Below are 13,647 nucleotides of genomic sequence, written 5' to 3' on the forward strand. Positions count from 1 at the left end.
AACTCCGCAGCACTGAACTTGCCATTACCTACTTCACCACCGGTGTAGAAGTCAGAGTTTGTCGGGTGAACGACAGCATCACTGTCGATCGTGGCAATGTCAGCCTGTACAACTTGCAACTACAACAGGTAAACAGATGTATATCAACCACGTTGGACAGAGACCCAGCACAGGCTCTACATTTACACATGTACCAACGTCCATATTTTCCTACCTTTACATCTCCAAACCTTGCGCCAAAGGAGTATGCTGAGTTGTGTGTGCAGGTGTGTGTAGAGAAAGGGGTGTAGGGAACAGGAGGAGGAATATTGAGTATGACATGATCAAATAAATGTTAAAATGACAAGTCAGAGCAATCACATGAGATCATTTCCAAAGTTTTAAAATCAGCTAACACCCCACTTCACTTTGCAGAAACCTAAAACAACCAGTTCCCCACAGAGCATGACACTAAAATATGGAATCTGTTTAAAAAAAAGAAATTCAGGATCATCAAGCCAAACAAAATAACTAGTTTCTCCATTTTGTCAGCATCAATAAGCTGACAGGCACTACCCTTCATGCATATAGCCATTCATCCTTGTGTTTCTAAAAGCAGCAGTCTCCTTCATATGGAGAAAACTCTGTACCCCTAGGCAGGGTTGGAATACATTTGCTTTAAAGCATACAAATGATTGATCTTATATTTTAAAGGTAAGGCATGTTTGCTAATTATGTGTTGTGAGACACAATGTACAAATATACAGATATTTTAAATCACCAATTTAAAAATTAGCCTTCTTACATCTTCTTCTTGCTAATTACATAGGTACATTCCCATAGGAAATGCAGGAGTAGAAGCATTATGGGATGTATTCCACTAAGGATGCTTTATAAAAAAGACAGCAGTGGGTATAATCAAGTTAAGAAAGGAAGGCAGTACGTAATGCACAGAACTTAATTTGTCTTTTATTTTTTGTTAATGAAGGCTTGTTTTTTTTCCTCCAATCTGGAATGAGATGGAAGCTCTTGCTGTGATACATCATCTATGACAGTATCAACAAGTTCAGTGGTGGTATAATGTCAGTATTTGTTTTCAGCTGCGTGTGAAAGTGGCAGGGAGTAATTTAAGCATGATGGAAACAAATTATTTGACTGAATTAAACATGAAATCAAGGTGGGAGAAAGATTTGGGAATAGGTAATTATTTAATCATTCCTCTTTAAAAATGTTATGCCTACTTCTGAGTATCGGGAAAGACGCCAAGATTGCCGCTACAATGGAGAAACTGCTTATTTTGAAAACAACCTGACAAAAAAAATATCTTAGTCTTCAAAGTATCCAAATAAGAAACCCCCCAAGATAGCTAACAGTCACATATGATCATTATGGAAAAGAATTTAAGATTTTGGTTTTAATTGAAATCAACTCAAAGACTAGCAATAGCTGCAAGTAGCCCGATTTGGTGAAAATGTCTTTTGAATATAGTTCTTCAATGAAAGAGAACCCACAAGATTTGAATTTCCACTCTTATTAAATATCTGAAGCCCTAGAGAGTAAATTCTGGGTTCCATAATTTCCATGTGACCGTTAGTTGTGTCAACCCATGCCCCATTTACCTAGGTCATCTTTAAGGTCAATGTCAGCATTGGTAGGATTGATAATGGCCTCCACCTCGAAGCCGGCTAAATTACTGATTTCACTGTGAATAAGGTTCAGCTGAAAAGAAAAGCATGAGGTGGGAAATAACAGGACAGCTGGGAAATCACAGAGAAGCTGCAGAAAAGTGAGCTTTGCAACACAGATGGAGACAGCATCACTGCAAACAAATATGCAAAATAAAAGGCAGGTCTTAAAGGAGGGTTATTATCCAAATGAAATTTCAAACACAAGACTCAAACGCTCTTCACGCTGGGAGGATGTGACTGTACCCACTAACAAGCTCTCTTCTGGCTTTATGCTGACCACTGTTTGGGGTTCTTTGGCATTATAAGAGGGTATTTGTTTCTCCTCAAAGTACAGATGAAGCACACCCTGATCATTTCTTAAGCATCATCTACAGAACGTGCCAAGACCATTTAGCACTGAAACCAGATAAAAGAAGCCGTTCCCCCTTCTTTAAGCCAGCACAGCTTGGAGAAAGCACACACTGGTCTCCAGCGACTCCTCCATCCTCACAAGGGGACACATTTCTTTTCCTTTCCTTGTCAGAGTTTGCTGTACTCTGCAGTGCAGACACTTCAGGTCCCATCTGCACAATTCTGCTGCCTTTGTGAACAGCTGGTGACCGACTAGAAGCAGGCACCTACTACTGCTTCTAGTTTTTGTTTTACTTGCTTTATTTCCTTTGGTCTTTTATGAAAATAGAGATTTTAACCCCACCCATTAATGCCCATTAACCTCTCCCATTAATGCTTCTCCATCACTGTCTGAATCATTACAAAATCAAGGTTTCTCATGGGCAACCTGTAAGGTGAGGAAGTTAGCACAGGTACCCAGAGGTTAACCTCACATCTGTGCTATCAGCTCTTAAGGGAATAAGAAGAATTAGTAAAATACAAGGGGGTGCAGATTTCAACTTCTAGCAACGCTTTTTGAGCAAGACTTTCAAAGTGTCAAAAAGTGTATAAAATAAGAAGTCAATGAAAAGACCAGCCATGGTAACAAATTGATCCTGCCATGTCTCACCAGCAAGGATGGGGCTTTCTTTAAATGCTTAGAGGGGTAAAGTGATAGTACAGTTTGCTTACTACTGCCAGTTTGGGTGTCTCATCATAGTATGAGAGCCACACCAGAGGAACAGCTCTGTAATTTGAGGCAATCTGGTGTGAACACCAACTGTAGCAGAGCTGCAGACCGGTGTGGACAAAGTTTATAACCAGGGGTGTGTGATGCTGCTGCATAGCCAGTGCTGGGAAGTCTGATTTCACATGCACCAAGCTTACTACCTCCAAAACTTAAAACACATTACAGTGCAAAGACTTTTCCAGTCTCTTTCATATGGGGAAATACATTATCTACACCATAAATTATGCTTCTGTCTACAACACACATGTAGAATGATCATTTCAGTAGCTGATTAGGCAATACAGAAAGCAACTATGGAAGAGAAGCTTCTCATTCCTTTATACCTGAAGTCCTGAAGCCAGCTGCAGTTAAGCCAGGCTTTGCTTTTCTAATCCAAAACCCTGAGTTCAACACAAATATATACAGGCATGGCAAGTTATCTCATCAGTAACTGAGTTTTGCCTCTTGGTTTGTAACCCACAATCTGTAAACTCAACTCTTTGAATCTTCTCCTTGCATCTGTATGTCTGTCAGTGGGGAATACAGTCCAATTGGTGTAAGCAATACAAGTGAATGGGTCGTTTAAGGAGGCCAACATCCATATAGTTAAGTTTTATGCAAAAAAATATTTCCATCTCATTCATGTGATTATATGAATTGACCTTCTTTCTCTTTTTAAAAGCCTGCAATTTCATTTAATTTGCATACGTTGCTTGAGTAAACTACGTTCCCTCAAAACAGGGTGATTTTGGCTAAAAATGAGTGTAATTCAGCCCTGGTGTAAGCACGAGACTGTTCAGGAATTTATAATAAAATCTGAGAAAGCTTGCTTTCCAAATAGCTGAGAATCTTTTCCTACTTCACACGTGGTGAGTTATTCATACTTGAGTTTGAGTCTTGAGTTTGACTACAAGCAACTGCTGTTTAAAAAAAAAAAGTCAAACCAAACCAAACCAAAATGTTAAAGAAACTTTATGAATTCTGAAATAAGAAAAAAAACAACAACAAAACACATGCATACACCAAAAAGACTATTTAATGGAGATTTTAGTATGTTCCTAAGCATACTTTGTCCATTTTATAGGTGACTCTCTTTGATCCCTTGTTCTGTGTTCTACAAGTTTTGGGCCCAAATCCATAGCTTCAGATCATTTTGGTTTCAGACCTTTAATCTGTCTCTACTCAGATATGGGATTAATAAAGAAATCAGCTAAAGTCTGAATTTAAAAAGAACAACAAAATGTTTAAAAAGCTGCCCAGCACTGGCACCACGTGTTGGCAGCCAAGTCTTATTTTGCTAAATAAGTTATCTGCTAAGTAACTTACTGCTCAAAACATCATTAGCTATTTGATTGCCAAAAACAATGAAAAAAACCCAGATGTTTTCCTGCAGAATGAAACCCTCCAATGAGTAACTGCTCAATTTTTACTACCCAATAGTATGAAGTGTGTATCAGACAGAAGTGATCCCCTAAAAGGGCCACTTAAAAAAAATACATGGGCACAACTTTCATATACATGTGCAACAAAACAGATGTAATTTTAGGTAATATTTACATGAAATGTTAGTTAGATAAAATGCAGGTGGCACTTAGCACATCCAGGAGCATTTTCTGAGCCAAGCCTTACATTTCTTACTACAGACAAAATTACCTTTAATGACTTGGAACATTTTCTGGTACAAGTTTCATACAGAAAACTGAAGATGCCTGTTGCAGACCACAAGCTGATGTCTCTCTGAACATCCAATCCCTAATACTTAGGCTTGAGGTCTTAGAACTCTCCTCTCTACCTACTCCATGGTTGTGTCTCAGCAAAAAGAAACTAGTTATTGTGCAGAATGTCACGTTTCCATTGGGATGTCACTTGTAGGATGTGCAATCATTAAACTCTTAACTAGATTTTAATACTTAGAGTGGCACTTGCACACTTCTACAGGTATACCTGAAGGGTTCTTTGTGATTTCCTGCCCTCTGAGAATTCCTAGTGAATGTCAGCAGTTACCTCAAGATTTAATGCAATAACAGCATATTCTAAAAGCTGAAGGTTTGCAACATTCTCACCTCTGTTTTCAGTAATTAAATCTGGGGTTGTTGAAAGAAGAAGAGCTGTTCTTGCAAATCAAGCCCTTCCCTTTCCCCTCTGCAAATATGGAGCCAAGATTTTTCCCATTAACCACTTAGGAATTACGTGAATCTAAGGACAGGATTCTTTTCTTCCTCCTCTACATCTAGGAAATTATTTCCTGATCTAGCAGATAGTGGTTTTGCACACCCAAGAGGCATGCTGGAAAGGTGTTCAAGGATGTCACAGGAGGTTTGAAAGATACTGATAGTTGTGTGTGTGGGGAGGGTTGTTTCAGGTTTCTGTGTTTGCCCTGCAGTTTATTAAGAGCACACAGAACATGAAAGGATACTGAAAATCTGTATGTAAATCAAATAACTATTAGCATGTTTTTACTTTTCAAAAGGAACAGCTCAACATCTTTTAACACATTAAGCCTTCCTACCATGCGTGCGAAGAGTGTAACTGTAATCTCCATTTCACAAATGGGGATGGCAACAGAGAAAGAGGAGGTGATTTACAGTCTCTCTGAATCAGCCAAAATCAGGAGTCACCGGTTCCAGGTCCCCAGCTGAACTGCCTGAACACACCTCTCCCTACCCAGGCAATTAGCAGATTTTTCCTTCCCTCAAAATGCTGTTTAAGGAGAGTGGGGCTGTGCTGAACAGCAGAAGGATCCTTCTCCACACCGGCAAATACCTTCTGCCCTCACATGCTTTGGGGAGGAAGCAACATGCACAAGTTGAAGGAATCAAACTGCAATGCTACTGCCCAGAAACACCACTGAAGAAAATTCTTAGCTCTTCACATTTAAGAACACCATGTGGCATTAATTTAAGACAACTATAACAAAACAGATATTTTTTGTCTTTAGCATCAGACTTATACTTAGCTAAGTATCTTAAAAATCAATGTTCTCTTTTTAAACAGCAATTGCATGTAGAAATGGCTAAGCAGAAGCATTTAACTAGAGTTTTTATAGATAATTGTTATATTTAGTTTGTAAATTTCCAAAATAAACAGCAATGATCTGAGACTTCCATGTGTCACTTAAATAACTAACAACCACCACCATCAAGGAGATCCCAGCCTACTTAACCTGCCCCTAGCAGCAGGCATCCTGTGGCACTCAGGAGCCTCCTGGCCCATGCAAAACACATCTCCAGTTTAGGAGAGAGGATGTATTCAACTCCCACCAATTCTGTGATTCAAAGTTTTATCTTTGCCTTTTTTATCACAAAGAAATCAGAACTATTTTTAATAATTTTGAAAATGCATTTTTTTGGAACAGAATTTTCAGGGAATGGTCTGAAAATATTTCTAGGAACAGGCCAGCATCAGTGTTGTTTTAATGCTAAATAAAATCTCTTTGATCACTACAGGCCAAAGTGGATTTGTTTTTCATTTTAAGCTTTTCAAGTGTTCAGTCTTAAAATAATTTAGGTTAGTCTAAATATGCTATTTTTAGGGGTAAATGAGAACAAAGGCATTAATATATTATTTATCAGCTCAAACAAGGCAAGAATTTCATTTTTAACTCACACAGGACGATGAGAATTCTTTACTTGTCAGATACAGCCTACTTCTCTTAGATTTTTACACTACCCATTTACTGCCTCTGAAGACAGTTTCTCACAGGAATCAAAAGCAAAATACAATCTGTGCTAGACACATCTCAACAGCACCTGTGCATCTCCTCCCCTTCAGAAAAGAATCCATTTCAGATGGAGTGTTCCCTCACAGGAAACAAACAGGTTTTCCTCCTTCTTTTCATTCTCCTATCAATTATGTGTACTGTGCTACAAATAAAGGCTAACAGGGTTAACTGACAGCGAACCAGTACAGGGATGGCCATGCCATACCAGTTAATTTCTTCAGGGGGCTGCGCTCCAAGTGAATGAGAAAGCCAGAGATTCCATTTCCCAGTAGAAGGTACTCACTGGAAAGCTCTACAACAGACCCTGGCTTAGCTCACCACAGCTTAAAGCTGTCCTGGAGTTCATGATTCTTTTCCACCGAGCCTGACAGCAAAGCCTTATTCATTTGCTGGGTCGGTCTTGCTGGAACACACCAGTAGGTATAATTACAGGTTTCCTATGGTAGGTAACTGAAAGGAGTTCAAATTCAGGTCTGATGTTACTTGAAACAGTAACGTAGATTATAAATTTTAGGTTCTAATTTAGTCACCCTAATAGTAGTCAAATAACAAAAAATCCTAAAAAGCCAGCAATCTAGCTCTAGCTGTAAAATTAAATGTGGAAAATCAGAAGTCTTGCAAAAAATAACATTACTCTCATGCACATTAAACTTAGCAAACAAACTGTGGAAGGATAAATGGAGAACAACCTCAGTATGAAATAAAAATGAGTCAGAGGAGATACATTCCACAATGGACAATGGCTCATCTTTTATGACTTGTAACACAATGATCTGATTACTGGATGATAGGAGAAAGATGCAGTTTTACTTCACAAAATTTTGTATCCCGAACTAAAGGCAGGTTTCAAGATAAAAGACCAAATTAATTTAATGATTTGTCTCTTTAAATGGATCCTCTCTTTAAGTAGGTATGTGTTTGTATTAAACCATCCAATGTCCCAAAGCATATTCACAGGGAAAAAAAAAGGATCATTGCCTTCTAGTTTTTCATAGAAGCATCATTCATTATTACACAGCATTAACTTTTGTAAATAACAAAGCATAACCAAGCATAAAACCACTACTGTGAACAGACAACTAAAAGAGGTTTTGATAAAAACCTGTAAATCATTTACATTAGCAATGAAGTGGGCTGCCCATTGGAAAAAGACATTTGATCCTTAGAATAACCTCACCTTTGGCAGAAGCTTAGCTGTAACAACTATGCTCTTTCTGAATAAGGTGAGATAGATTACAAGCACACAGGCTTTGTTTCTATTTGAGAATTTAATTATGTAGCCATATGAAGACTCATTTTGAGTTTTAAAATGTTCTAGAAGTTGTTTCAGAGAACTTCTTCGTTTGAAAGCTACTATCACACACCTCCTCAAGTGCTCAGTGGAGAAATGTCCATTGCACCTAGACGTTTTGGGGAAAGGGGGTGATGGGAGGGGGGTATTCCCTAAGCAGCACTGAAGAATAGGTATTCATGTATAAAAATGCAGGAGCATACCTTCTGGCCAAGAAACAGACTTTTCGTGGACAGGACTGTGAAACCATCTGCTGGAGTTCCCTCTGTTGTACTGTCAGCGCTGGCTGATTTGCTCACTTCTCCCTGCTTCTTCTTCCAAAAATACAGTTAATTAGTTAACTCAAGACTGAGAGAAAAACACTGTTTAATAACACCAAGATATATGACATGCCATAAATGCTTACCAGGCAATAAAATGCCAGTACAAACACTGGTGTTTGGATTGTATCTTTTAGTCTAAAGTGACTGATTACAGCTGAAGGAATCGGTAGGAAAAATGACCTCAGCGTCTGCATATCTACATAAGCCTTTTCTTTCCCAGGACAGTGCACAATTCAGATGAAAGTTGTCTTAAATGTTGCAGGAAAACATATAAACAGCCCCGAACTTTTACCAGCCTTCTGATGGCTTGTGTGGAAAAAGATAATGTATCTATTTATATGGGTGGGCAGACATTCATTTTAAGGCAAACACTGACTTGTCAGAGTGCAAATTTTATCCATCTGTGAAGGGAGGTGCTCACAGATTTCACCAACTTATTTTTAGAACTGCTGCTTTGAAATCTGGCTGGCTGTGTCAGAATACATCCACTTTCTACCTGCTTAGCAGTAGGAAATGATCTGAACAATTTTCTCTGCCTTGGTCAACAGATTCACCTTCGTCTCTGGTAAATCTGTGGGGGGAGAGGGACTTTCCCTCACCTACTATTTCTTTTTTCAACTGTATTATTGAAAAAAAGAAGATAGGTTTCAGGAATGAATTGATGTACTGAATAAAAATGAGAACTTGGAATGTTCTGAAAAGGATGCCTCATGAAGGTAGGGAATTGACTGCTGTGGTTATGAACTCAAGTGGTGCCAAAAATAATTTAATATCTTCAATAAAATTACTACTTCTGACTTAATATAAATATTTAGTGCCTCAGCAATATCTATGCTGAAGCTAAAAAGCACACCTGGAATATTAAGCAAGCCACTGTTCTCTTATTGTCCCTTTCCAAAGTATATAAACTAAATCGGTGGCTGGGCAACTAAAATGACTATGATGTAAGGGTATATTGGTGCTTCTAAAAGCTGTAACCATGCTTTGCTTTACACAAATTATTTGAAAAGTAGATTTTCATGGGTCCTATTTCAATTCCCCAAGAGTTTACTGTTAGCCAAATACCAATATAGTAAGCAGACAATACAGTTTATTGTGTGGAAGAAAAACAGAACCCCACAACAGACTTCCTGCTTTTGTAATCAAGTAGGGAAAAAAATGTCCAGATTTAGGGAAATTATTAGTGCACAGTTCTTAGAAGCACTGCACTCCAAATGTCAGCTACTTGCTGTTCAAAAACACCCCCAAAAAAGTGACACATTCAGAAGACTGATAAAACAAGCAACACCAGAGGTGCACAGGATGACTACAGAAGCTCTGTTGGACAGGGAAGGCAGCTTTTCAGGCTCACTGTCCAGTTCATTTCTTTCCCTGCTGTCATAACCTATTCCTGGACTGTAGCTGTCATGCAAAAAAAATGTCCTTGGTTTACACATGCACACATTAGAAAGATTCCCTACTCCTACAAACTGAAACTAAAGAAAAAGGAAAAAAGGGATGCCCTCCTTAGCTTAAAAAAGTGGTTATTCTTAGTTAACTTAAGAAAAATCCCATTTTGCCCCTCTTGTTCTTCCTGTCACCTCCACAATTCATTTTGAATGAGTTTAGTTAATTACTAGGCATTAAAAATAAGTCTAAACATGGAAGAATCTCATTTATAATATACTAAAAACAGATGGGGGCATTTATGGGTCTTCAGCTCAGCCAAAGAAATTCTGTGTAGCCACAATACAGTTTCTCTGATGCTGCCAGAGACTCGGCTACCTGCTCTAGTAGAATTGCATCCTACTTCAGGGAGAGAATTTCAACCTCTTGGGATTCCATCAAATCAACCAGGAGTAATCTTACACTAAACTGGGACACCCACCAAAAAAATCACAAACCCCAACAAAGAACAGAACACTTGAAAACAGGACTCAGACACAGCAATGGCTGAGGATGTTATCACAGTGCAAGTGACTTAGGCTGATGGGTTTTCTTAATATCTGCAATGGCAAAATGCCACTTTATGTCATTTGAATATTGAAAAAAATACTCAGATTTTTTGGAAAAAAAAAAGTCTCCCTGTTTCTTGCACACATCCATTACTTGAACAACATCCAAGCAAACTGACTCTGCCCAGCCCAATGCTGGCACCTCCAGCCACAGCCCAGTTGCTACCTAAGGTCTCGTTTACTCATCAGTAAGACATAACAGCTCCTTCACACTCTCTTGTTCCACCTCTTCGTTACACTGCTACTGAAATCCCTCCTGTTACCAACACACAGAACAGAAAGCCTACCCTATGTGAGGCTCCCTACAGCTACTACTAACAAGCTTGTTTGGGTTTAAAATAAACAGATTACTCTACCTTGGATTTCCTTGCCCCTTTCTTGCCACCTGTTTTCTTTGATACAGTTTTTTTCTGTGATGGAGACTTTGCCTTCTTTGCTGGAGGTGGAGTGATGATGGCTTCCAGTTTTCCTTTTGATCCCCGCTTCTTTGCCAACAGCTCTGGGTGAATATTGGGTAACACTCCACCACTGGCTATGGTGACTCCTTTCAATAACTAATTAAAAAAAAAGAAAAAAAGAGAGAGTTATAGATGACAAATTCCAGCATTAACTCACCAATGAATAGAAAATGGCATTTACTGACAACTTCATACATTGCCTTGAGTTTTAACTGGTTCTTCTACATTTCTCAAAACATTATTCTGAAGAAGAGAGACATGAAATGTATGAAATGAAGCTGATCATGTACTAAATTTTAACTATAAAGGGATATATGTACTCTTCTTGCACATAGGCTTGCTGCTGTCAGTATCTCGTGGGCTCACGCCCAGCCAGGAGGGCTTGGCAGGGCAGCCTGAGTGACAGAGATGGGACCCCAAAGTCCTCAATGGGTACCACACTGTGGAGTACCCAAAAGATGTCCCAATTGCTCAGTTTTCTTGAAAGTGCATTTTGAAAACAGAAATTTCTCCCTTAGAAAAAATAAATTTGAAATGGAGGGTAACATTTATACAAATCTCTATACCTGGATGTCTTTCTTCAAAAAAATCTTTATGCAGTTGAAGAAAAGCAGATCAATATTCAAAAGTGTGCAGTTCATTCAAGCCTTTAAAAGCAGAGGTGAAATATATCACGGTCTGTATTTAAAACCACTTTTAACCACTTTTTTTTATACATCTAACCGGGACTACATTCACTATTTGGGAGGATACAAACAGTGACACCGAAGTCCCTCAGGTGCTCCCACTGTCTGATCTGTGTTTAATGTTCCCCAACCACAACGCAGTGAGGCTCCAAGCTTACAGAGGGACGGTGAATGGAAAAGCATTATCACATTTCAGACAAAGCCAGGAGGAGGTTTGCAGAGTCTTTTTTTTATTCCCTGCATGTCAAGATACACAGGTTTGGGAAAAGTATCTTTTCAGACATGTTTTTACAGACACCTCACCCAAAGGTACATTAATCCCAGCCAGTGCCTCTGGCTGACACCACAACACTGTAATAATAATAATAATGCCAAATATTTTTTGGCTAAGGTAAAGGCATTTTGAAATCTGCAAAGGACACAGACTTGCAAGGGTTCCAAGAGCTCTTAATTCTGTGGTCACAATGACAGACTTCAGTGGGAACAGGACAGGTCCCACTGAGCCCTAAGCTGCTTAAGGGGGGGGGAAACAAAAACAAACAAACAAAAAAAGAATCAATAAGATTTTCTTAACATATATATAGAGAGAGTTTATGACAATGCCCCAATTTAAGCTTGTAATAGTATGAGCAAATGTCACGTTGTATCTCCATTGCCTTTTTACATGTTTTAAGTCCTGAAATACATACTTAAGCTGAGTGCTGTAGTTCGTTATGCAGGCACTGTGCTAGTGAGTGAATGAGCTGCTTCCTGGTGGGCTACTCAATAAGCAGAGGTCTTGAGTTACAATTCAGCTATATGGAAAGACAATTTTAAAAGCCCTATAGGAAATCCTGGCCCTCACACAGTGGAGGTTTTTTCTTACCTGATTTAATTCTTCATCGTTTGCTACAGCCAACAGGATGTGTCTAGGAGTGACTCGACCCTTCTTGTTGTCCCTTGCTGCATTTCCAGCCAATTCAAGAATTTCCGCTGGGGAAGAAGTAAGCCCCTTTTAATTACATTGTGATCATTAAGCAAAAGCAATGTGTTACTTAGCACCCATGCAAAAAGATATCTGAAATGTATCACGTCGTTCCTAACTGCTGTAGAATACTCTCAACAACCCTAAAATGATCATTTTATTTTTCCATGCCTAAGCACTGAAGGCTGAATGCACAAAGTCCTGTGGGCTAAACTATATTTACTTTTTTGTCCTTTTAAAGAAGTTCCCCTAGATTCTTGAGTTTTCAGCATTCCTCTCAAGGCTACTGTTCAGTCATCTCCTAGCAGCCATCTCCCAAGCTCATTTTTTATGTTACAGAAGCATGTAAGCACACATCCAAGTCAGGACACTAAAAATACAACCTCTGCTGCTACACTGACTTAATGATTTTTTTTCCTCTCTTTGAGAAGATGTTTCTGTCCAGAAAAAACTAATTGATGACTCATGTTTGTTTGCTCCTATTAAATTATCTCCTTAGGAGAAATTTCCAGTCCTGACAAAATACTTGTAACAGCTGTGCATATGATGGCTTTTATTGGAATTAGGAAAGACTAACTTGCTCCCTTGCACGGATCCATGAAGGGAAAGGCAAGGGCATTACCTGCTAACTATCTGTCTTCAACTCAACAAGCCTTAGGCAAAGAATGCAATTAATTACAACAAAGTCTGGGGAACAATTAAAAAAATGACATAACATGTTTATCTGACTTTGCAACTATGTGTTACTGCTGTCTCTGTTATACACAACCTTTCATCTCCCTCTGCACAGACTGTGCTTCACTATTGCATTTTGTATATTTCCCTTTGCCAAACTTGGCATTGTTTGGAGAAATTGAAAAAAAATAAAAAGAGAAAATGCCTTTTTTACATCTATTGCACACTGGTATATTAAAATTTAACGTTAGATTAGGGTATGAGAGTGACTTCACATTTAATAACTGTCTATACCATGAAAGCTCTCCCGTAAGCTTGCTTCAGAGGCAAACAGAACTCAATTAAGACATTAATCTGGAAATTAAAAAGACTGAAATCAAAGCTCACATGACCACATGCCTTTGCCATAACATACAGTAAATCCTAAGTAACACTATATAGCACAGACTATGGCTTTTCATTAGGCTGAATTTAACATGAATCTCCAATTATTTTTCATCGTAAGTCCTATAATAAGCTAGTTATGACACCTACTGGAAAACTTACAGCTGCTTCTGGATGTTCTGCAGTTAAGCTTCATTGAGGATTTTTGTAGCCTTTCACTGTGTTGTGTTCTTCAAAGCACACAACTGACTTTATTATAGGGTGAGAGAGAATATTAAGCCTAAGCCCCCAAAAGTAACTCAACATTTCATGCTGACAACAATTGCTTTAATTTATTTTTAAAGAAGGATTAGCAGGGTAAGGTCAACCTGACTACGCTTTCCAC

At 38.6% G+C, this 13,647-nt stretch overlaps 1 protein-coding gene across 4 annotated transcripts in view; it reads right to left on the reverse strand.

Moving 5' to 3' along the window:
• The window catches only part of MACROH2A1 (macroH2A.1 histone), a 46,632-nt gene that overhangs the window by 12,258 nt on the left and 20,727 nt on the right, over positions 1 to 13,647 (reverse strand). The window contains exons 3-6 of one of the 4 annotated variants that reach the window (XM_084268815.1): positions 12,105 to 12,211; positions 10,452 to 10,649; positions 7,982 to 8,086; positions 29 to 119 (exon numbers count right to left, since the gene is read on the reverse strand). In XM_084268815.1, the coding sequence (XP_084124941.1) occupies positions 29 to 119; positions 7,982 to 8,086; positions 10,452 to 10,649; positions 12,105 to 12,211 (501 nt within the window). Of the gene's footprint in view, positions 1 to 28; positions 120 to 1,598; positions 1,699 to 7,981; positions 8,093 to 10,451; positions 10,650 to 12,104; positions 12,212 to 13,647 lie in introns of all 4 variants that reach the window. The other 3 variants (XM_084268814.1, XM_084268813.1, XM_084268816.1) reach the window with 3 other exon arrangements.

Source organism: Gallinula chloropus, assembly GCF_964237585.1.
Source record: "Gallinula chloropus genome assembly, chromosome: 10".
Taxonomy (NCBI): Eukaryota; Metazoa; Chordata; class Aves; order Gruiformes; family Rallidae; genus Gallinula; species Gallinula chloropus.